The sequence below is a fragment of the Carassius auratus genome, chromosome 50, assembly GCF_003368295.1.
Source record: "Carassius auratus strain Wakin chromosome 50, ASM336829v1, whole genome shotgun sequence".
NCBI classification, from domain to species: Eukaryota; Metazoa; Chordata; class Actinopteri; order Cypriniformes; family Cyprinidae; genus Carassius; species Carassius auratus.
This window is the reverse complement of record NC_039292.1, coordinates 20580601-20607318: the sequence shown is the minus strand read 5'-3', so window position 1 is coordinate 20607318 and position 26718 is coordinate 20580601. Positions and strand designations below refer to the sequence as shown.

The 26718-nt window shown below is 36.6% G+C and overlaps 1 long non-coding RNA gene, 1 pseudogene and 1 gene segment (V, D, J or C); 1 reads left to right on the top strand and 2 right to left on the bottom strand.

The window, feature by feature from the left end:
• Nucleotides 1–4123: 4123 nt before the first annotated feature.
• LOC113066507 (immunoglobulin lambda constant 7-like) lies at nucleotides 4124–6611 on the bottom strand. The segment is given in 3 exon segments: nucleotides 4124–4655; nucleotides 6440–6488; nucleotides 6570–6611. Coding segments are annotated over 3 exon segments (405 nt in total).
• An 848-nt stretch (nucleotides 6612–7459) lies between these two features.
• On the top strand, nucleotides 7460–9133 carry LOC113067311 (Ig kappa chain V region 3547-like; annotated as a pseudogene).
• A 12325-nt stretch (nucleotides 9134–21458) lies between these two features.
• On the bottom strand, nucleotides 21459–22009 carry LOC113067321 (uncharacterized). Its single transcript, XR_003279309.1, has 2 exons — nucleotides 21965–22009; nucleotides 21459–21784 (listed from the first exon to the last, which is right to left on the bottom strand). It is a non-coding gene; the product is annotated as an uncharacterized LOC113067321 (long non-coding RNA).
• Between the last annotated feature and the right edge of the window lie 4709 nt (nucleotides 22010–26718).

Genomic DNA, 26718 nt, shown 5'->3' with positions numbered 1-26718 from the left:
CAGCCATGCATGCCCATGCCATGACACCACCTCCACCAAGCTTTACAGATGAGCTTGTATGCTTAGGATCATTTGCAGTTCCATTTTTTTCTCCACACTTTTGCTTTCCAATCACTTCGATAAAGGTTAATCTCTGTCTCATCGGTGCATCAACTCAGAACCCAAAACTCTACTGGCTCACATTTGTGTAGAATCTTGCCTTTCTATTTTTGGTGCTAACTGGAGTCAAATTCTGTGTGGAATTCTCCTGCGGACTGTAGATTGACAGAGCAACACCCCAGCTTTCTGGAGGTTGTTGGTGATTTTACAGACATGTATTTTGGTGTTAATTTTCACAGATATTATGATTTGTTTGTCATCAACTTCTGTTGTTTTTCTCAGCCGATCAGGTCGTTGTTGGCATTGCTGATCCAAACTCTTGATTTCTCATATTCTTTGTTTTTGCTATAGTTCTATTTGACTTCCTCTTTTTTTTAGCATCCAAATTGCTTGCTTTTCTATTAGAGTCGGCTTCCTCATCTTCATCCTGGTTTGTGTGTGTCATCATCGAATGCAAGACTTCGAATGCAGAAGTAATGGATTTAACTGATAAGACACATTCCCTGCTTTAAATATCTGGAGAAATAATGCAACAGGACACAGCTGAACACTTAGAAAGACCTATGAAGCAAATGTTTCAATACTTCTGCTCACACAAAGGAGATAAGGAGATGAAACTCTATAAATGCTGATCTTCTTAGAAGGTGAAACATCTTTGTGTTGAATCACCCAATAATAAAAAGTGACATTCTTAAGTTTAGTCTCACATTCATCTTTTAATTGTATTTACAGGTTTCTTGACTCCTCAGTAAACAGAACAATTTTGTTTTTACTGTTCCAATATTTATGGTGGGCACTGTAATTTCCCTCAGTGATTATTTCTGGAACCTGGTTGATACACTTACATATTGTGGTCTATAACTCCTCACAGAACTCCCCGCTTCTCTGTATCTTGCTCTCTCATTGGCTGTCGGTCATCGCTGATGTAGTTTTCAGTCAGAACACCTTCACACAGCATGATTTTGAATCGCCGACAGCTCCAGATATTTAGCATGCATCGGCGACTCATCTGCAATTCTCTCAGATCACGTCTTTGCTCATTCACACTGCGTGATTGTCGCTCGCGTGAATAATCACAGATTTGCCTGTGATTTCGGGCATTTGTCAGCGATTTCTCAAAACCTGTCGGCGAGCCAAAAACTGGGCTAAAATCGTGCAGTCTGAACTCGGCTTCAGAACTTCCGTACATTTGAATTATATTCTGCTTAAATGAATTTTTTCAAAGATTCAAAGATCTGAGTCAGCAAAATGATCCCCATCACACATCTGAAGCAGAGCACAGAGAACAGCGGTGTGTGTTCCCGGTCTGTGTCTGTTCTCGTGTAGTTCCACACAAGATAAAAACTGTTCTGGAACAGAGATGACTTCTCTTTCACTCTTGTGATCATTATGCAGCAATTTTGTTGTGGACTTCAAAAGATGAGAAAGAAAACTTAGCAGTGTTTCTAAATTTGTCAATTTCTGTGCCTGAAATTTGTTCAGTTTTATTTTTCATGGTATTCATAACTGGTTTATTGTTTCTAATTTACCATAATAAAACCATAGACAAAAGTTCCTCTTGTAGCCTTATGTTTTCTGTAGTCTGCTGCTTTTTCCTCGTGTTATTCATCTGCAACTATTTTTTTTTTAATCTTATTGGAACCGAAACTATAGGAATCATTCTATATTTTTTGTAGTATATGTGTTTGTTAGCAGCTCAGTCTGTTGTGAATCCTGCCCACTTCTTTGCATGGTCAGCACATGCTTCAGTGCTCTGAGAGTGTTTATAGAGCTGTGAGTTTAACACTTCATGACTGAGAGCAGAACAGAACACAATCTTCATCATCACACAAGACACAACAACAACAATGAACAACATCATCATCCTCATCTGGACCATTGCAGCTTTTATTCAAGGTAGGATGTCTAATTTTCATAATGATAATATGTTATTATTTTTAAGAAGATTTGCAAACTAATCTATTTTATTTTATTCAGCCTCCAGAGGAATCACTGTGACTCAACCTAAAGTTAAAACTGTCCAGCTCGGTCAAACAGCTACAATAGAGTGTAGTACAGATCCAGGAATATATTATAGCAGCTTAGCCTGGTATCAGCAGAAACCTGGAGAAGCTCCTAAACTCCTCATTTATTACATAAGAAGCCTCCAGTCAGGAACTCCATCTAGATTCAGTGGCAGTGGATCTAGCCAAGGAAAAGATTTCTCTCTGACCATCAGTGGAGTCCAGACTGAAGATACAGGAGATTATTACTGTCAGAGTTACCACAGTGGTGATGTGTTCACACAGTGATAAAGAGTCGTACAAAAACCTCCGTCAGTCAGAGTCACAGTGACTGCACTGATACAGCTGAGAGACACTGCAGCTTGAGGAGATACAGTTTGTAACAAACAGCAGTTTCATCACAATACAATATAACATTGATTGTTGTTTGTTTATTATATGATTTGACATTTGCTATTATAGCAAAACATGTCACGATAAGATTATGATTTGATTAACACAGCACACATTACAGCCATAAATAAGATGACATCCCTCAACTAATGTTTCCTTCTGGTATTTTTGAACATCAGAAAACAAATCACCTGAAGACAGACGCTTCATATAATGACTATAACACGACATGTTTCCATGTAGGACTGAAAAGAGTTCCTTCTTGTGAAAGAGACATGGGCAGTTTATTTAAAGTACCTGAACATTGATGGAAAAAGAGGCTCTTTGTTGATTCTTTTATTGCTGAAAAAAAAAAAAATTGTAATATGAATGTTATCCATGACACTAGGAGCCAGAGTGATTCAGTAAGAGCTGTGAGAGACACAGATACTGAAGGACACACATCAGAATGAATCATTGACTGAGTCTCATCACAGATCAACAGTTGATTCAATCATTCAGAAGGTCAGTATGACTGCTGAGAGTCTCAGTGTGAACAAACCTCATCTCTCCATCAGTCCAACACAACTGACTCATTTCAGAGAATAAAGAGTCAAACAGTCAAACTCATATTTGAGTGATTGTGTTCCTCTCAGAATAGAGCAGCTCCATCAGCAGATGTTCAGCGTCCTCACAGGAGCTTCATGATACAGTAAAACTACACAGAGTCAACACACAGAGAACCAACAGTGATCTGTTTCAGTGTTTGAGACTCATAATTTGGCTACACACTCTTCTGTCATAATTTCCTTCATCTGCAGGTGTTTTCATGATTCACTGAGTGATATTTGATTATAAAATATGAGCTTGAGTTCTGTAGCCTCATTTATGAAGATGTACGTTTCTGAATTTCTGAAATGTCCCCAAACAATTTATAAAACCATCAACACAAAAATCTTCCTAAATCTTATAATCTTTATAAATCTTAATCCAATTTAAATTCAGGCATAATGTAAACAAACACATAAACCTGCAGAACAACCACAAATATCTCTTCATGGTTCAGAAGAAGTACACACACAACACTGATCAACACAGACACTAATAACACAGTATCATTACTACTAACAGAAATCTTGTATTTCTGAAGAGAATGAGTCAATGTTTAATATGATCATCATGTTTTAGATGTAAGATATGATTCCTGTCAGTCAAACTGAACAGACTGCATTCAGTCACTTCTGATATCTGGACGTGATGCTTAACATTTGACCAACAGAAAGATTTACATTCTTACAAAATTTGTATCAGAATGGCTTTTTATGTTTCTATGACATTTTTCATATACAGTATATTTGAATTATCTCTTGACTACAGCAGAAGTGAAACTGGTGTGTTTCAGTCCAGATCATGTAACCAATCAAACAGTGACTCTGGGAGTGTGAGCTGAAAATCTCATTTGCATTGTCAGGGTGGAGTGATTGTGATCCTCTCAGAATAGAGCAGCTCTGTCTCCAGAGACCATGTTCAAACCCCAAGAGCTTTATTTGACTAGATTTACTGCTACTGATCGAGCTTCTGAAAAACACCTGGACAAACACTACATGCATCTTCATCTGTTAGTTGAATGATGTTGTCAGACACAAATGGAGTTTGTTGAGAAGCTTTATTGAATGTTGCAGCAAACACAGCAGATTGAAAGATCAGCCAGTGCTTTGACACTAGAGCTCTCTTTCAGTATTGAGTTGTAAATGACTACAGCTGCAGCACTAGACTCATGTGAATCCTGCCTGACACAGGACACTCAGATACGCTCATCTTCAGGAGAGAGCAGCGCTCACTGGAGAAACATCAGCACTGCGAGCGACTAACAGCGACTCTTGTGGAACGAGGCCTCATGAGGAGCTCCATCATGTGTTACTCTGCAGACGTACTGCTCTCCCGCTTCCCAGCGTGCTTTGCTGAGGGTCAGGACACTACTGCGGCTGTAGCGGCCGTCCTGCTCGCTCTCTGCGCTGGTCACAACCCCCTCGGTGACCTCTGAGCCGTCCAGTGTCCAGCTCACCAGCGCCCCCTGTGGAGAGTAAGAGCTGAGCAGGCAGAGCAGTGCGGCTGAGTCTCCAGAGATCTGCAGAGAAGAGGGCGGCAGCAGAGACACTGAGGGCTTCACTGTGGGACCAGCTGCAGGAGACAAACACAACACATTCACAAACACAGAGAAAACACACTGCAGCTCCAGCACTCTTCTGTCCTGCAGCATTCACAGCATTTCAACAGGACTTTCAGCAGCAGACATGAGGAGTGCAGTCAAAATCACTACAATCTCATCATTTATCTTATTCAACATCACTACAGCTGATATTACTATCTATACAATATACAGACTACACATATACTTTACACATTTAAATTAAACCTAATAAAAAAAATTAAACATACTAATACAGTAATCCTGTAGTTTTAACATAACATAGTGTTTATGTGTTTTTATACGTTTCTCATTACATTTCAAATACACAATGTGTGACTACAAGTTAGAGTATATTACTATCATAATTAGAAATTAACTGAATCAAATTAGTTTAAAAGATGTACACATATTCTGTATGCATATTAAAATCACTGAATTAGAATAACACGATCAAAACAGATTCAGAATCATTAAATAATCTGCAGAAAACTGCTACCTTTACATTTTAACATCAAATCTCCGTTTTTTCATTTACAATAAAATACTATGAACAAAATCTAAAAATTTATAAAAGAAAAAAAAAACTGTGATAAACTGATTAAAGATTATGAAAGTGTTGAGACAGGAATTGTTTGATCAAAGTGAATGGTAAAAACTTTCTAATAATGTTCTAAATAGTTCTAATAGTGTTTTTAAGTCATTTATAATTGATTAGTTAATGATGAACTAATCATTTACAAAATATTCACAAGCAATTAATAAATGATATGCTAACAATCTGTGTATGTTTTTTTAATTCATTAAACCAAGTAAACTATCAGTTACAAAACATGACTGTGTTCATAAATGATTAATAAGTGAAATGTTAATATTTTTTATCTGTTTTGTATATTAAGTTATAAATAATTATTACATGATTAGATTATGATTGACTAATAATTTACAAAACATGACTATATATTCACAAATGATTATTAAGTAATATGCTAACTATTTATAAATCTAGTAAGTTATCTTTAAAAATAGCATCATAAAATAATCAAACAGATCCTTAGTTAAATATTAATGCACTGAATAAAATTATACAAAAAATAAATAAATAAATAAAAATAAGATAAGTGGTTGCAAACAATACATTTTAGCTACAATAAAATAAAAATGTTGAATTTTAGTAAACTATATTAGTTTATTTAAATGTAGCTAAAATAAATTGATTGCAACTACTTATCCTAATAAAAATAGATTAATTAATAAATTAATTTTCAGTATAATTACTAGTGAAGTTACTAGTTAATATAGTTTTAATCACTTCTAAATCATCGAAATATCAACATTGTACTATTATCTCACAGTTCAAATACTCCATGTGTGTCAGAAGACATCTGTCTAACTCTCACCAGTCGCCCTTACACTGCAGTACACACTACAAAGTGTTCAAAACCTGTTGTGTAAATGCATGAATACATAATTTACAATGCTTTCTGTATTCTTTAATCTAGTGTAATCTACTCATCAGATGTAAATGTTTTAAAAAAAAAAGATCTACAAATGATTAGTTTACACTTTCACAATAAACAATTGGAACAATATTTTAGATTAAATATTTGTATAAATGATATTTATTGTCAATAATATATATATATATATATATATATATATATATATATATATATATATATATATATATATATAATTATTATTATTATTATTTATTTTTATTTTTTTACAATCTAAATTGCATGTTTTTAATGGAGAATTAAAAAGACGGACTTACCGAGCACCAGTTTAGTTCCTCCACCGAATGTGTACCACAGTGATACAATCTAATGAAACACTCGTACAAAAACCTCTATTCCACTCGAGTGAACACACACTCCAGCAGAGAGAGAAACACTTCAACACACTGAGAGTAGAAACACCTCAGCCTCAGCATTTTGAAAATGCATTTCAAATAAAACTTTCACAAAAAATATATTCTAAATGTTCTTATATAACAATTTTTAAAGATACAGTATATATTTAATGACCTAATGACCTTTGACCTCTTTTATCACCGATGACGTTGTGTTTCTCATGATGTTTCTATCCTTCATCTGCAGCTCAATCACCGTGAATCCACTTTACATTTGAAACTCCTGGACCTGGATTCAACAACAGTTACTAAAAATAATGACCATACTTTATTTTAAGATCCAGTTCTTGATATTAACAAACCATTAACCACGACTTTTGCCAAAAAAAAAAAAAAAAAAAAAAAACTCTTAATTCCCTGCTTATTAATAGTTAGCAATACATAAAGTATTCTCTTAGCTTCATAATATTACGGTTGAACGCTGATGTCACATGGATTGTGTTACCGATCTCCTTGCTATGTTTCTGGACGTTGATCGTGTTGATTCTGTTTCTGTCTATGGAGGGTCAGAGCTCTCAGATTTCATCAATAATATCTTAATTTGTGTTTCTGAAGATCAACTGAGCTCTTACAGGTTTGTAACAACATGAGGCTGAAGAATTAATGACAGAATATTCATTTTTGGGTGAACTAACCCTTTAAGTTTGGGTATAGTCGATATGTTAATAATAGACATGATAATAAGCAACTATTTAATAGTGAGAATTGGTCCCTATACTAATGTGTTACCAAAATAATATTTGTGAAAATTTTAAATCAAATATACTGCCATATGGTTTTGTTGGCAGCTCAATCTGTTGTGAATCCTGCCCACTTCTTTGCATGGTCAGCACATGCTTCAGTGCTCTGAGAGTGTTTATAGAGCTGTGAGTTTAACACTTCATGACTGAGAGCAGAACAGAACACAATCTTCATCATCACACAAGACACAACAACAACAATGAACAACATCATCATCCTCATCTGGACTCTGACGCTCTGCATTCAGGGTAAATATTTTTGTACTTAATTAACATTACACACATCTTACGAACACTCCAATAACTGAATTAATATGATGTTTTATTTCAGAGATCTGGGGCCAAGTGACTGTGACTCAGAATCCAGAAATAAAATCCATCAATCAAGGAGAAACTGTTACGATCAGCTGTAAAACCAGTCAGCCGATTTCTGACTGTAGTAACTGTGTGTCTTGGTATCAGCAGAAACCTGGAGAAGCTCCTAAACTCCTCATATATCTAATAAACAACCTCCAGTCAGGAACTCCATCTAGATTCAGTGGCAGTGGATCTAGCTACGGAAGTGATTTCACTCTCACCATCAGTGGAGTCCAGACTGAAGATACAGGAGATTATTACTGTCAGAGTGTACACCTGATCAGTAGTAGCTGGGTGTTCACACAGTGATAAAGAGTCGTACAAAAACCTCCGTCAGTCAGAGTCACAGTGACTGCACTGATACAGCTGAGAGACACTGCAGCTGCTGATGGAAGGCGGATGATAAACAATGCAATGGCAATAATGTTAAATTACAAATTTTCTAATAACATTAATTATTATTGGGTCATTATACGAAAACGTGCCATTTCCCACTTTTAATGTTTGATTTTCAGTAGTACTGTAGTACAGTTTCAAGTACTGTTTTGAACATTTTTAAGCCCCTTTTTGGATGAAGTAGATTCTTACCTCTCAGGAAAATGTGCCGTGCCATCTCAGGCTATCTTATTATTTTTTTTTTCATATAACCAATTTAAATGTGTGTTTTTGGTCAACCCTGTTACCAACATATTAATTACTTTTTGAAAAGGTTTTGATTAGATGTATAGAACAAATATGATATATTGTGGAAGATACATTAAGAGTGTTTGTGAATTGAGAATATTGAAAGTTTTATTTTTTTTAGTGGATGAATACGTTCATTTCCAAATGACACTCTCCCAGCATCTTCTGTTTCGAGAAAAATGCATGGAAACAAAAATGAAACACCTCAATTTAATTTTGAGTGGATTATTAACCTCTCTTACTAAACATTTACAATTAGTTGATTAAATTTTTAATTAAAATTTTACAATTATATTAGAATATTATACAAGTAACAGGGTTGACACATCATTAACAGGGTTGACAACAGTTACCGTATTGGTTATACTGCTTGTTTGAGTTACAGTTATAAACCTTTAATTCAACATGACTAATCAGCATATTTTGTAGACAGCTCTATTGAGATGTTTTAGCATAAAAATGATGAAAAACCTAAACTTATCTGTTTGCATGAACTTTAACTTTAAAATGTTTTAATTGTTGCCCCGCCTTCTACTTCTCAAACCTCGTACTTTCTATGATATAGTGCTGAGAAAACACAGATTTACCCATTCTGTGTTGGTAGTGGCGTGTACCACAGTTTGCTTTGCCAATTGAGAAACTTGATTGGTAAACGGTTTGCCAGAATATACCCTGACCCAGATCTATCCCGTTAGTGAAGCATTGGTTTCCACACTGGTTTCGTTAAATAAATAAATAAATAAATATAGGAAATTATTATTTTAAAAGATTCACTCATAAGACTCATCTGTTCACGAATTGGATCGTGAACTTGCATTACCGAGCCAAAGATGATACTGAACATTTCAAATGAATAAAGAATTCAAGTTCATCTTTAAAGCACATAAAGCTATTGTTTGACTTCATAAACCTTTGTTTCATGCATGCTTCATATGGATCTGTTGACTGAATGCAGAGTGTGATTTCTAGGAGAATGTTTGTGTTGTTATGTGCTTGTATCCACGCTCACTATGAGTTGCTAAATGAACAGCTGCTGCACACAGTATTTTGTTTCGCAGGTGTCGCGGTATTGATTGAACCCCCAAACTTAAATATTAAATTAATAAATGACATCAAAGTAAAAGTAATCATTGGTAATCTAAAATAGTTTTAAGATATAACTGTAATCTGATTACCCCTTATTTAAAATGTAATTATAACGAAATACAGTTACTCATATTTTGTATTTTAAATACTTAACACCGTTACAAGTATTTCATTACTCCCAGGCCCTGATTATTTATGATTGCGTAGCATACTGTAAATGTAAGTAGTTCACATGCCCTCAAATAACCATACAAGTCACACAAGTTTGATTTATTTTTTTGACAATAAAACTTTTTCAAACTGTTTGGATGGAGTGCATGTATGGAGAGTATCCCAAATGTAAACTGAAAAGCTTGTTAATTTATTGACTTCTCATAATAAAAATTATAATGACTTTTGGTTTATAAAGCACATTTATAAAACCCAATGCACTTGTGTGTATCAGTATAGAGTATATCAGTATAGATCAGTAACCTCAACACATTTTAGCCTACCTATCAGTAGAATAAATAAAAAACAAGATTTTTAGGGATGAAAATTGTAAAAACATATATATATATATATATATATATATATATATATATATATATATATATATATATATATATATATATATATATATATATTATGTATACTATTTGTAAGAAAAGTACGTCTGTTAAAATTCTCAGTCATCCAGGTCATAGTCATCCAAAAAGGGTTGGCTCAGGGGTGACAACCCCACAGAGGTTAAATACATGGCACTCCCCATCAGTCATTTAGAAATGAAGAAACCCCTTGGATGAGAGGCAATATCTTCAAATATAGACGTACCAAGTCCAGTTGCCTTTGATTTAACCCTTCTTGAGTATTCAATATGGGTAAGACACACAAAGGCATACTTGCGTCAACCCTCATACCCTGGAATGGTTACAGGGTTGACGGTAACAGGTTTGACGAAAAAGGTTATTGGCGGCCATTACTAGCCATGAGGTATAGGTAATGACACCACATTATGTGCCTTAAACTCTTAAAGGTGTTCTCTGGAGTATTTCAACTTGGATTCAGTCATAGTTAAAAAAAAAAAAAAAAAAAAAAACACATTACATGTAGCTTTTTTGCATCTTGTATACGTTTGAAATAAAATGGGCCATTTGTTTTATGCCATACTGAGTTGTTGTTGTGCGCCTGGCACTTTAAACTTGGTTAAAAAATAACTTTTCAAACTTAGTTTAAAAAAATGCATCATTATTTACAACTATTTTGATGGGTATTAAATAAATTTTGCAAAATATATTTTCCTCTCTTGTCTTATTTCAAGATGTATTTTTTTAAAATTTACCACAATATAACTTCATTATTAAAACATAAAATACAGCATATTATGGATATTTTATGTATAATATACAGGACATCCCAATTTAAAGTGCAAAGTTTTACTGTTGTTTTACCAGTTTAAATTAGTTTTTTGTTTGATATTTCCCTGTTAATTTGATCATTTATTGATGCACAATAAGCAATTATTACATGTAAAAAATACATGAAAGTGTCTATTTATATACAACATTATAATGTTAAATAAACAGCCGGATGAGTATACTCTTGTATCAGCTCAATCTTTTGTGAATCCTGCCCACTTCTTTGCATCATCAGCACATGCTTCAGTGCTCTGAGAGTGTTTATAGAGCTGTGAGTTTAACACTTCATGACTGAGAGCAGAACAGAACACAATCTTCATCATCACACAAGACACAACAACAACAATGAACAACATCATCATCCTCATCTGGACTCTGACGCTCTGCATTCAGGGTAAATATTTTGTATTTAATGTTACACACATATTATATACAGTAAAACAACCACTAAATGTCTAAATTGTCTTATTTCAAAGATCTGGGGACAAGTGACTGTGACTCAGAATCCAGAAATAAAATCCATCAATCAAGGAGAAACTGTTACAATCAGCTGTAAAACCAGTCAGACTTAAAATAGTTTGGCTGTAGTGACTGTGTGTCTTGGTATCAGCAGAAACCTCGAGAAGCTCCTAAACTCCTCATATATGGCATAAGAAGCCTCCAGTCAGGAACTCCATCTAGATTCAGTGGCAGTGGATCTGAATATGGAAGTGATTTCTCTCTGACCATCAGAGGAGTCCAGACTGAAGATACAGCAGATTATTACTGTCAGAGTGTACACAGAGGTGATGTGTTCACACAGTGATAAAGAGTCGTACAAAAACCTCCGTCAGTCAGAGTCACAGTGACTGCACTGATACAGCTGAGAGACACTGCAGCTGCTGATGAGAGGAGGATGATAAACAATGCAATGACAATAATGTTAAATTACACATTTTCTAATAGCATGAAATATTAATAATAATATTATTGTTATTTTATTTAACTAAATATTTCAAACATAGTTGTTGTATGTCTTGTAGTTTATTTTATTTTAAATAACCGTTAGTGCTCAGTCAGTTCAGTATGTGTGTCTCTCTTGTGTTTCAGATCAGAGAATGAGGATGGAGTGGAAATTGCTGTGGATTCATGTCTATGATTGAATCTGTGCTGATATTCAGTACAGCTTCACTTTTTGTCACGTGATATTGTTTAAATGTAGCAGAATGAAAGAAAACAACAAAACACCTTCAAGCCTAAAACAACTTCAGCATGGACATTCACTCTAAACCTAGAATGTAAAAAAATCAAAAAATAAAATCAAAACACAAAACAAATAATGTAACTAATAACAATAAAGATTAATGAGAATTCGCATTAATACAAATTTAAATATATAAAAAATTATTTTAAAAAGTTTAAAATCCTACATTTCCCCAAGATATTTACCGATTTGGGATGTTTTAGCTGCACACTCTTGTATAATTTACTCCATTTGCAGGTGTTTTCATGGTTTATTTTGAGGAATCAAAGTAATAAAGATGACTGGATGAACTAAATGTATCAAAATGTGCAGCACACAACAGATCACATTCTCTGAAATACTGTATTCCTGCAAAAAAAAAAAAAAAAAAAATTATATATATATATATATATATATATATATATATATATATATATATATATATATATATATATATATATATATATATAAGTACATTTATTTGTTGATGTGGACTGCACTCACTGAAGTGAGTTTGCTGCAGTGTAGCTTGCTATTGTTTGAAACTTTCATTATTGTTTATTACAAACTGTTTCATATGTGATCTGATGTTTCTGAGGATTTCTGCCGGGGCACACATATAATGACATGAATCTATTCATCCGAAGCTCTTTGGGCTGACAGGACGGTCTGCTGCTGGTGTAATGATGTGAGGAATTTTTTCTGGACCCATGTGGACCTGTTTACACCAATCAGTCATCACTTAAATGTCAAAAACTAGAGTATTGTTCCTGATTTCTCTCTTCATGATTTCTGACCTGTCTTCTGTGACTCAGAGTCTTGCGTTGTGAAATATGTTTTAACTGGAAAGTACATCAGCAGCGACCTACAGCCAGGGTTGGGAAAAGATACATACAAAATTTATTTTAAAATGAAATACCTTCAAGTCTATCAAAATAAACTTCAAAATACAGCAGCCAGACTATGTATCAAAATAAACTACTGTGTTTATGTATTTTAAAAATCATTTCTAATCTTAGTCAGAGGATGAAGGGTTAACTAATACCTTTATGTTTGGGCATCACATGCTTGCTCATACAAAAAGTGTAGTTTCTTTGTCATGTTTGTACAACTTTCTCATGTTCATACAAGTCGGTGATAGACGGATGTCATGATGTCCCAGGAGACGTGTTTTCTGCTCCATTCATTCATGACCTTCAGTTTGACCTTCTGTATTCTGGACACAGATTTGCTGCAAAACCAGACTCCATTTTAATTAACTGTAAATAATGATTTCTGAAGGAGACTTAATCAAATATAACATTTTATATGTTACATAATGTCAATTACATAATTGAACAATAAAAAGCCAGTTCATAAATGATAAATGCATAGCATCAATCGCTCAAAGATGAATCTAAGAGTAAGAGATGCAAACCTGACAGCAGCCTACTGCCACAGTAAAGTCAGAGCAGGAAGAAAGAGAGAGATTTCATTTGTTATTTATTATTATTATGATTATTATTATTTTATACATTCTTTGGAATTATAACACCATTTCAACAAGCTATCACCCCTTTACAATTCTAAATTAAATGAGCTTTTTCTTCATAGTGCTGCTCCTGCTAAGCACCCTCAAAGAAAGCTGTAATGAATTATCCATGCAGTATGTGTTTGTGTTTGCTCTGGAAAGTGTTGAGCAGAACAGCTTATCACAGACATATTCAGTGTTCTGCAAGCTCCAGAATCATCGTATTATGACAAAGTGTACACACTATGTAAATAAAATATGAATTGTGCAGTGTATATATTCATATCTATATATCTATAGAGCTTCATTAATTATTATAAAATTTTGTGAGATCACGATGATCTAAGACAAGTGACTTTGACTATATACTGTATAATTTGGAATTTGCATAAAACCTTTTTTTTTTTTTAATGGACACACTGCTAAATTTCAGGAATTATGTTTGCATAACAATGCAAGATCAATGCTATTAACCCATTTAGGCCCCTATTTTAACGATCTGAAACGCAAGTGTCAAAGCGCGAAGCGCAACTTTGTGGGCGGGTCTCGGCGCTGTTGCTATTTTCCCGGCAGGATAAATGGCTCTTGAGCCCGGCGCAAATCTAAAATCGGTTGGCCTGAAGTAGCTTCATTATTCATAGGTGTGGTTTGGGCGTAACGTGAAATAAACCAATCAGAGCGTCATCCAACATTCCCTTTAAAAGCAGGCGCGCAAGTTCCATTATGGATTGCTATTATTATGGCGTATTTACCAGGCGCACGCCAGGAGCGGTTCACAGCCGAGGAGACTGATGTTCTTGTAAGAGCAGTGAAAGACAGAGAAGTTGTGTTGTATGGGGATGGGAGAAACCCACCCAAAATAGCGTCGGTTAAACAGGCGTGGGAGGAAATAGCCACAATTGTTTCATCGATTTCTTTTCCTGGTTCTTGACGGACAAACCAATTTGTCAGATGTCCTTATATACATATATGTCTTGCCACTATTGGGCAAACAGGTCTGATCCTTAATTACTACAATTAGCCTGAATAATTTGTAAGCTAGATTTATGCCTATTTTTTCACATCTTCGTGGCACACCACAATGATCTCCGTCATCTCATGTGTTAATATTTTTTTAGTGTAACAATTTATGATTTGCAAAAATAACTGTTGCATCTGTGTAGATTACATGACCATAGTGTATGCGCGTTGTGCACGCTATACATTATGGTCAAGCATGCGCCCTTAAAATAGCATAATGAACAACGCGCAACGCACCACTGACTTTACTAGGTTTTTTCTGGTCAGTGGCGCAATGGGCTAGTTGCACAAGATGGCGCCGGTGAGCTTCAGCGACGCGAGTGTGTGCATACTTATTTCCGGTCTTGCGACGCTTGCATTGACTGTAAGGGAAACTCACATACGAAACGTGGATAGATGTATGAAATTAATGATTTTCAAATTTAACAGCGGATAGTGGGTATATCAAAAACATGGGGAAACATCCTCCCTACATTTTACGTACCTCTGTGTGGAAATTCATCAAGAGACAACGCGGAGATTGCTTTATTTTTCTGTTGATTATGCGGATCAGCGTCAGGTCAGGTCCATGGAGATTTCTTCTTTCAAACACAAACCTCTCAAATATGCAATACTTTTCATTTTCGAAGAGCTGGTTTTGTTCTGACTGTTATGTAAGATCAATGTTTCTGACTGTCAAACAAGACGCACAGAGATTTCTGATAAAGCATGTTTTATTAACTTTATTTGATAACATAATTTATAACTAACTGTACAATTAAACGTAATATAATTATGGTAGGTTTGCATTAAATAAAATATCGCTGTTTGTATTCATGTGTGTGTGTTTTTATCTATGTTTATTTGTTTTGTGAAAGATCTGCAGGATAAATCATTATCTGTCTATGAGCAGCCATGTATATTGTTATTCTTTTGCATTAATTATCAGATTAAACAGATATTAAAATTAGTCATGTATTTTTTTATTGTGTAAAATAATAAAATATGTTGTGAAAATAACGATGAAACAGACTGATGTATGTGTACAATCGAGAAATGGATACTTCTGAAGATAAATCGCAGCCCATGTCTCACGGTAAATATTTAATATAAATAATAATAATAATAATAATAATAATAATAATAATGCAAACATTTTCGAAAAATAAGTAATTTGTACATTTACATATTTGGTAAGATTAAAATACATTATATAGCTCTGTATACACACCATGAGTTCAACTTTCATCTCGTGAACAGTAGTGAACATTAGTGTATTTAATTCATTCACCAGACCCAAACATACACAAGTTTCAAATCCACTGGCTCAGTTAACATTTGTAGTATAGTGATAATAGCAGTGTATATCTTATTTGCATTTGAAGTGATATTATAAATCCTGTAAACATACAGAAGGTAATATTTGGACTTCTCCGGTTCTCTGCACTGACTTTAAGCACAACTGGAAATATCTAGGCACACACTCGCAAGACCGGAAATCCAAGATGGCGGAGATATGCAACTAGCCCATTGTTTAATGGAACAGCAAAATAGCACCAGGGATTGTTTGCACCAGAACACGCCTCCTTTTTTGCGCTGAACCACCCAGGGAGCGCAAGTTCATTCACTAGTTTAGCGACGTGCTTCTGTGGAGGGAAAAGCGCGCTTTGCGCAGGTGCAAAATAGGAATGACACATGCGTCGGTGTACAAAGTCAATTGCGCTGGGTGCAAGATAGGGCCCTTAATCCCACTGGTCACAATTGTGACCACAATTTTTCCTTGCATTTTTTAGTGTAAAATTGAAAAGTAACTCATATTATGAAGCATATGTTCATATATAATGAAAATGTAAGATGTCTATATGAGTTTATGGCAGATCTAACATGATTGGTTAGTTTGGTCATGTGACCACACACATTTATTTCCTGGTACTGCCGTCTTAACGGAAGGATGACGTCAAAGCTCAGAAAGGACAGGTAAGAATACTAAGTTCCTTTTTGAGGAGCTCATAATTTTTTTGCACATATCATCATGAAAGGGGTTATCTATACGTACACATTGAAATTAAATGAAAACATACTTTATTCTGTTGTCAAACTGCAAATAAATGAAGACGGTCATAATAGTGACCGGTGGTATAACACAGGGAGTCTATGTTACCCATATGTAATTCTGTGTTATTTTTATGAACTCTCTTTCAGAATGACTTTAAGTCAAGTTTTGGATTTACTTGACACTGATGATCCAGAGCGTGCAATTTGTAATATAGCAGTGGTCCCTAAGATAGAAAAGGATGCAATAGAAAGCGATTGTGATAGCAATGCATCTGACATGGATTTTACTGGTGACTCAGCTCACATACCATCAAGAATTTTGAATTCTACAGCAGAACTGTTTGGATATGATCATTTTGAGGAAATTGAACCTGAATGCGAAGACCAACCGAAACTCACAATTTAAACAAGAAGTCTCTCAAAAAAACTTGAAGCTGCTTCATCATCTTTGTTGCCATCTTCAGATGCTACTACTGCCACCATGCCGCCCTTGGCAGAAAACATCCCTGAAACTGCTTGCGGTCACCAACCGAAACTCAAAATCCAAACATGAAATCGTACAAAACAACTTGAAGCTGCTTCATCATCTGTATTGCCTTCTTCAGATGCTACTACTACCACCATACCAGTGACCTTGGCAGAAAGCACCCCTGCTCAGCTGATTAAAAGGAAAAACAAGAGTAGGTGTTTCAGAAAGTCTAAAAAAACAGCATAAAGCAATTTGCCTGAGTACATTGTTTATGAACCAACTGCAGAACAATGTCTAAAAGCAACAAATCCGAATCCATTGGATGTGTTTTTAGCAATGTACCCCTCATCTCTGAGAGATCTTACCATAGAAATGTCAAATCTCTACTCTGTTCAAAACAAAAACAAATCTCTTAATTTAAGCGTGGATGAACTACTTGTATTCTATGGTGTGCTCCTCACCTCTGCACATTAAAAAATGTTGGGTTAAGAATAACCCAACAAGTAACCCAACTATGGGTTGGTATAGCACCTTCCCATCTATGGGTTATTTCAACCCAATCCATTGGGTTAAAATCCTGTTGGGTTAAAAGTTACCCAAAAGTTGAGTTAATTATTTATATTAATTAACATCAGTATTTTTATAAAAAAATACTTAATACATTACATTACTTAATATGCAAGTAACACATTTACAAATATATATATATATATATATATATATATATATATATATATATATATATATATTTTTTTTTTTTTATTATTTAAATGTACAAGAATGTGTAAAAACGAACTGCAACGTAATCTGGTGACCAAAGTTACGTCGTGGCAAACGGAAAAGTGAAAGGTGCGTATATGACGCCACAACGTAACTTTGTGACGTTGCCAGTAAGTAACTTTGACGTCATGGCAACGTCGCGGATCGGTGGTCGTGTGCTGGTAATCAGTTGGTCATTTTTTTATAATTATTCTATGGGCGGCAGTGTTAATTTTGACACGAAATTTTAATTTAGTTTTAGTCTTAGTCTTTTGACTATAATTCTTTTTAGTTTTAGTCAAGTTTTAGTCATCTGATTTGTTTTAATTTTAGTCTTATTTTAGTCGACTAAAATTGCTTGGTATTTTAGTCGACTAAAATAAGACTAAAATCAATAACAGATTTACTAGACAATTTTTTACAGCTGGTATAGGAAACAAACTTAACCAAAATATATAAAACACAATTCAACTTTATTTCAACACAACTGTGTCTTTATTTCGATTCAAAAGCTTTTATGCAGCAACAAACACTGTCATGATAATGTAAACAATAACTAGCTGCCAATTGACCATCAATAAAAGAAAAATAACGTTAGGTCCAGGACCTTAAAGCTTACAGCTGAGCTGAACAATAAGTGCATACATTTAAAGTAAATATTTAATAAGTTGGCAGCTAGGTGGATAAAAAAAGTAACAAGATTTTATAAGGTATTCATTTGTCTAGCAATATTGTATGTTTTAAATACTACAATATTGCTAGATTTGTATTTATAATGATAGGATGTGAACATTCATGTTTCACATGACTAATATAGAAATATTTGTGATATTGTCAACAAGTAGAACATTATAAAATATACTAAACATTAGTATTAATCAAATGTATTTATCATGATATTACGTATTAGTATTGTGCTCGCATCTAATTTGAAGAAGGGGCTATTTTACAGTACTTTTCAGTTCGTAATATTTAATGCTACAACATCTACGCACTGCACTATTCCAATTTTGCTTAGCTCAATAAACAAAAGAACATCGTTGTAAAATTACATTTGAGAAAATGTCCGGGTGGCTCGTCTGTAAATGTCTTTTCAAATTGGTTGTGTTCTTGCCACGAATGAGCGCTCTGCGTGCTTTACACTTTGTTTTTCTTTTGTTCGTCGTCAAACGTGAAGTGAGCTGTGGACATTTTGTCGCTCTTTTAGACAGTAGGGACTTTAAGCAACAGCTGCGAATGGAACGGCTACAGCGACCGGAAGTTTGCCGTCACACCGCTGTAGCCAAGAACGTAAAAGTCACTAAGCAACGGTAAAACAGAACAGCGCAACGCAGCATTAATTCATTTATTGAGATCCAAAAAAATATATAATTTAAAAAAGCAAGAGAAGGATGGCTTTTGGCGTTAAATGACAATCTTTTGTCAGAAGAGGAGTTTTTAATATTGTATGATGTAAATAAGTCTAAAAACATAACATTTATTTACCTAACCTCTCATGTTGTAGCGACTCTGGCAAATCAGCTGTTCTCCCGTAGTAGACCGTTAAATTAGAACGTCACAAAGTAGCAGTTAAATTCGCGCAGGCGCAATACAACGCCAGAATGCCGTTGCCGTTCCACCAGAGGCTGTTGCTTAAAGTCCCTATCACCTCTTCGAATGCCGACTTCCCGGGAGCTCATAAAAACTGAAAACCTTCGCTTCACATCTCAATAAGTCAGCCTCTGATTGGTTCTCTTCTCTCATGCAGTCTGTTCTGTTTTGCCGGTTCTTTTGCTCATTCCTCGCATCTCTCCCGTCTGCTGATTTGATTTTCGTCACAGTCTATTTTCGTCTCGTCCTTTATTCCTTGACGATAATGTCAATCAATTTAGTCATAGTTTTAGTCTCCATCAGTGCCTTCTATTTTAGTTTTCGTTTCGTTTTCGTCGGCAAAAATATATTCGTGACGAAAATAATGACGAAAATATTTAGTCAACGAAATTAACACTGATGGGCGGACATGCAGTACTTGAACCTAATTTATGTCCTCATATGCCCAAACTAATTTAAAGGCTGTTTCAGCAGCTGTGAATTATGAATACATACTCTAAATGAATTCAGTTAATTTATTAACAAGCAAATATGAACAGTAATACACCCAGATTATTAATAAAAACAGGATATACAGCGAAATATGAATGAAAGCATTCAGCCCATACAGAAGCACATAGATTGAGATATATTAATAATAAATACATTTCCATATATTTAAATATCTATACCCTTCTGTAAGCATCCAGGGTCAAAACATTATGCACAAACATGCAAGTCTTATTAAGCACTCAGCACATTGCATTTAAATATTATCATTAACAATGCACACATTCATCAACTAATCACAAGCTCCCACAATAATACGTCAGCTAATCACACCCTTAACCAAACCACTACAAATAATTCAATGAAAATAATATGCAATAGCTTATGAACAGATGTATTATAGCAAATCAAGTTTAATGAATCTCACACCTATCATACAGCATTATGGCCAGTTCACACTGCCACAAAAATATATCTAAATATATATATATATATATATTTAAGCAATTAACATTAAATTCTAAAATCTTAATTCTTGCTTTCTCTATTCTTGCAATATTCAAGTGTTCGTGTCCCTGAGTAATATCTGCATCCGCCGAAGTCTGAAGAGAACACAATATGCTAGTAGACAGCAATCCTCGTGAGAGAGAGGTCTGGTGTGGAAGGTGGATCTGGAACTGACTTCTCTTGATTATCTGTCTTCACAAACTGCACACCCCTAGTAGCCAGAGCAAGAGATACATTAGATTTATTTTGCATGTCTGACAACCTAACATTAAACTGAAATATTTCGAATGAGTTAAACCTGTATCCTGTTTTCTGGGTAACATTGAGAATATCACTGTATATTGTTGCAACACCTCCGCCACGACCAGTCTGACGAGGCTCATGCTTATAACAGTTTGGTGGAGTTTAGACTAATGCTAAATCAAAAATGCCTGTCAAAGTTAACACTGGAACAAACACAATCTTTATTGATTGGACAGCACAAGTACTTCTATTTGAGCGTGTAGAACAAAAGTCAACATAGCAGTTATTTGAGAATTGGCTTACTAGTCATATGGAGCGATGTGTCCTGGAGATGTTGTCCAACAGGAGATCTAAAAAGCCTAGGAGGCTCCCAGAAAAGATTCCAATTATTAACAAAAAGCAGTTTCTGTTCTTTACACCATGACTATAACCATTTGTTTAAAGCAAAAAGTCTGCTGAACCTTTCATGTCCTCATCTATATGTGGGAAGTGGTCCTGACAAGATGATCATCATGCAGGCGATATGCTGCGCACCGTCTTGATCAGACTCCTGAAGTCTCTCTTCAGTGTCTCCATCTGCCACAGCATGGTGTCGTTAACCCCGGCGTGAAGCACGTCTGCTCCGATGCTCCCCTCACCCTTCAGGATCATGGGAATCTGTGCAGAAATATCAAGAACATGAGCACCAGGGAAACAGTGAGTGTGGACTTTACCATCAGCTAACATAGCATGAACGGGCCGGACGATGGAGTCTCCGATGATCACAGCGTCGTGTTCTGTCTCGCGAAGTGGAGCGAATCGGGTTCTGGTGGAGATCCTGAAGACCGGAGGCGGCGGATGGAGAGAGGTCGTCGCCCAGGGCCTGGTTCATGTCTTGCACTGTGAAATAGGGTGAAGGACATCTGGGAAGATCGTGTTCTGGGTACACCGGGCCTTTGCTGAGAACCACACAGAGTAGAGGTGGTAGGAGGGTTAGCTGTATACTTACCCTGGACTGATGAGCATCAACCCCAGAATATTTCCAGCACAGCTCTCCACTCGCTCAGCTGGGCCTGCTTCTCCACAATATCATGGATCTGTTTCTTCACGGCCTCCAGCTCCTTATTAGCAATAAACAAACTAGAGAATAGGGGAAATGCAGAAAAGAAAAAATAGTAATATGGAAAAAATACAAAAATATCTTAAGATACCAGAATTCACATGTTTAGATTTTACAGATGCATGATGATATATTGTAAAAAAAAAAATATGAAGTTATTTAATAAGCTTTCTCGGATCACCTGTGTTTTCTATGTCTGTCCGCAGCTCCCATTAGACATTTTCTTGGAACGTCCTCTCTGTTTTAGAGGGTTTTTAAGACACTACTGAAATCACTGTACACTTTTTTTTAATCAATATTTGTTTACAATGATAAATCAGATCAAGCTTGAAATAGTGGTTTGAAATAGAGTCTCGCGTTAACGCAGCACGTTAACGGCGATAACGGCCCACCACTAGTAAAAATACAACTGACATTTTCAAGATGTACAAATGTGTCAATTCATATTCATATCAAAACACACAAACGTGCAAATACAGTTCACAGCTGTGCCCTAATGGTTAGAGTTGGACCTGTAACCCAAAAGTCACAGGTTTGAGTCTCTGTGCTGGCAGGAGTTGTAGGTGGAGGGAGTGAATGAACAGTGCTCTCTTCCATCCTCAATACTCATGGCTGAAGTGCCCTTGAGCAAGGCACTGAACCCCCAGTTGCTCTCCGGATATTGGATCTATAGTTGCCCACTGCTCCGGGTGTGTTCACTTCTCACTGTTGTGTGTGTGCACTTGGATGGGTTAAATGCAGAGCACCAATTATGGGTTACCATACTTGGCAAATATTACGACTTTCAAATAAATGAACATAACATGTAATAAAACAAAAAAATAATCATAAAATCAAGTAATAATAATAACAAATATACTGCTGGACCTACTGATGATCAATAAAATAAAAAAAGATTTTTACTGATTACTAAATACAAAGTTTTTAAGGAGGAGACAGTGTGCAGAAGAAACTATTGAAGACTGTGTGTTACAAAAACTCTCAAATATGAGCAGAAGGCTTTGGGTAGTAGATGTCATATACAAAGAAAAGTTTAAAACACAGATCGACTGCTTGTAGTATCGTCTTCTATCGCCTCCCCGTTTAAAATTATAAAAACTTGGGAATAGTTTTCCTTGTCACCAAGCACCAGGACATGTGGATTCTTTTTGTCTCAGGATTCAAGTACAGCACTAATTAGTGCCAACCTTAAAAGAATAAAAAACAAGGTTCAGTTAACATGCATTGTGATGATATTTAATTGATACACTCACTTTACAAATTAGTGAATTTAAATGAGTTAAAAGCTATAGCGAATTTAAATTGGTTAAAGTGATAATTCACCCAAAAATTTAAATTCTGTCATCATTTTTTTATACAAAATATCTCTGTGACGAGTGGGGCGGGGCCGAGAGACGTGGGCACGAGGAGTGAGGCCAGGTGTATTGATTGGAGATGAGCTGCACCTGCGCCCCACCACCTGTCTCGAGTCCCACGTAGGAGATGGAAGGATATAAAACTGGAGCGACGACCGTGAAGGACGAGAGAGGACCAGGCCTGGGACATTATTTTATGTTTTGCTTTTTATTTATGCGCACCAGTCGGCCGTGAGGGGCTGGTGCGCTAGTTTGTGTTTATTTTTGAATATTAAAAGGTTTTGATTGTGCGCCGGTTCCTGCCTCCTTCTTCCCGATGATTAGGAAGTTTTAATTCGTTACAGTGGTGCCAAAGCCCGGGAGAAGGAGGGACGCGCTGCTGAAGATCCCTTGCCGCTGTGGTGAATCCGCGGTGCCCTCGAGCTGGCGAAGAGTTTGTGCCGCCATGGACGCTCGAGGCGGTGGGCTGGAGCGAGTTGCCGGGGACGGGCGAGCTCGCTGCCGGCCGCCAACGATATGGAAGGGCGGCTGCCGTCCGTGAGGGAGCGGAGGAGTCGGCGCCGTTCGCCAGGGGGCCGGAGCCTGCTGCCTCCGTGATGGAATCCGGAGGGGCAGGGAACGGGGGACTCCTGTCGCTGCCCAAAATCGGAGGAGCCGTCGCCGTCCATCGGGCGGCGGAGGAGTGTCGTGCCGTCCGCCGAGGGCCGTCCAGGGCCACCGCCAGGCACCGTGGAGGAGATCACCCAGCTGGTGGAGGGCCGAGCAGCAGTGCGTCTGGGAACCGGAATTTTTTTTTTCTTTCTTTTTCCTCTCTCCCCTCTCTCGTCCCTGTCGCTCCTCCTTCCATCTCCTTTTCTCTCGCCTCGTCTGTCCTACCCCCAGGTTCCTGCAGGTCCCCGTGAGCGGCCCCCCGGAGGGAGGGGGGGGGGTAGAGCGCAGTCTCGAGGGTACCCCCCGGCCTGCGAGGGGCGATGGGGGTATGTGACGAGTGGGGCGGGGCCGAGAGACGTGGGCATGAGGAGTGAGGCCAGGTGTAGTGATTGGAGATGAGCTGCACCTGCACCCCACCACCTGTCTCGAGTCCCACGTAGGAGATGGAAGGATATAAAACTGGAGCGACGACCGTGAAGGACGAGAGAGGACCAGGCCTGGGACATTATTGTATGTTTTGCTTTTTATTTATGCGCACCAGTCGGCCGTGAGGGGCTGGTGCGCTAGTTTGTGTTTATTTTTGAATATTAAAAGGTTTTGATTGTGCGCCGGTTCCCGCCTCCTTCTTCCCGATGATTAGGAAGTTTTAATTCGTTACAATCTCCTTGGAACTATTTGTATTGTAAAACGTGTGTCTTATACAAAATAAATAAAGGTGACTTGACTACACAGGGCACTGTAATTTTAAGTGTTGCTTTTACTTACAGGTTGAATGTCAATGAAGGACCGCTTCATTTCCGTGTATGATGTGCACACCATTTTTCCATTTGTGTAGTATGGTGCAGATGGCAGGAAGGGTTTTAAAGACAATTTCTGCACGAAGGCCTTTAAATGACAAAAGTAGAGATTTTACAGACAAGTAAAAAAAAAAGCTAAGCTTACAGTTTACATTTTTACAGTCTTTGTGGGGATCTACTATCATTTGCACTTATAGACAGACTAAACCAGTTTTCACTCCCTCCAGAAAATTTGGCAATATTTGCGGCTAATGTGAGAAAATTTTCCCACCTTTTACCCTTTGACTGATTTGGACTAGAAGGGAGGAACAAAAGTACACTGTAAAGGTGTATTTCACCTCATTTGTCCTTTATCATAATTTTTGGAAGTCATAGGTCTAAGTAAAATTTAAAATTTATGTATCATTAATTTAAATAGGTTACTTACCTTGAAATGTTTCAGTTAACAGGCAGAAATTCTGTTGTTGCATTTTTTCCTTCACAGAAAAAGTTAATTGTCTAAAACATAAGTATAAACACATTTAGTACAACACATTTAAAAAACATGTCAATCAATCTAGCTTCATAAGAGAAAATGCTTTAATTACAGGGTATTCCAATAGATGCATAACAATATTCAATATGAATAAATCATAAAAACACTTTTCACTAAGACGAATATGACTTCTGTTTTATGCTCCCCTCTTAAAGGTTGGTTGTAGGAGTAACGTTAACGTTATGTAAATTTGGGACACTGGTATAAATTTTCGCTGAAAGAGCGGATTACCTCACGACTGCGCGCTTTTTCTTTTGTCTGGTTTTTGAACTTTTATAACAGAAAATTGCAGGTTCATTCCGACGATTCTCACGGAGTCTGATTTCTGTCGCATGACTGATGTGTGAGCTCAGCTTGAGCAGCTTCTTTCACTGGTCCGATCCGATAAATGGTCCGTGCGGCTTTTCTACCATTTTTATTAACTTTACGTAATACTTGTCTAAACATTTTTTGCAGCTAATCTTTTAGTGTATTAATACTGGCGAACAAACGATCTGATTATCTGGGGGAAACAAACAGACTAAAGGGAATTAAAACTTTTTTTTAACGTATATAAAAAAAACAAGAATTAATGTATCAGACACATTACTTAATGTTATGACAGTTATATACATCATACGATTATATTAACAGTTATTTACCCTTCATAATCAGGCAGAGTGCCGCTGATGTCCACGCCGAGTCTCTGACTGGACCGTTAAAATTTGAACAGGAGTAAAGCGGGAAACATATTTAACCCAACAGATGGGTTATAACTAAAAAAAACAACGACGAAAAAAAAAATTACCCAACAAATTTTAAGATAACCCAACACATTGACCCAATATGTGTAACCCAATGGTTGGGTTAAAAAAACAACCCAGCGTTTTTTGCTGTGTGGATATTGTACTGTTCCACGACATAATTTGCTCTGGTCACTAGATGGGGATGTCCACAACAGCAGCATCTCCAATGCTATGAGACGAAAACAATTTGATGAAATTATAGCTTCCATCCATGTTGTGGACAACACAACGTGCAAAAATGACCCCTTCTTTAAGGTGAGGCCAATCTTCCAGGAGCTAAATAGCTCATACAAAATTCTGCCATTCAGTAAATGGCTGTCAGTTGATTAAAGTATGATTCCCTACCATGGGGGCCACGGGTACAAGCAGTTCATAAAGGGAAAACCAATCCGCTACGGCTATAAGGTTTGAAGCCTGGCGTCCTCAGGGGGTTACCTCTACCACATGGAGCCTTATGCTGGAGTGCATACCCTTCTTCCAGAGACTGGGTTAGGTCATGGGCCCAATGTAGTGCTGGGTTTGGCTGAACAAGCTGGTGTTCCAGGAGGATGCAACTTCACGCATGACAACCTTTTCACCACATTATCCCTGATTGATGACAGAGATGACAAAGCGAGGATATGGGTGCACTGGGACCATGCGGCAAAACCAGTTGTGTGATGTGCCATTTAAACCAATGAATGAATTCCAAAAGCTACAGAGGGGCTCCACAGGAGTTTTGTCTGAAGGAGAAAAGCTACTGGTGAGGGATAACAGTGTGGTCACTTTTGCACGCAATGTGGAAAATGTCTACACTGAGTTACCAACTAGGA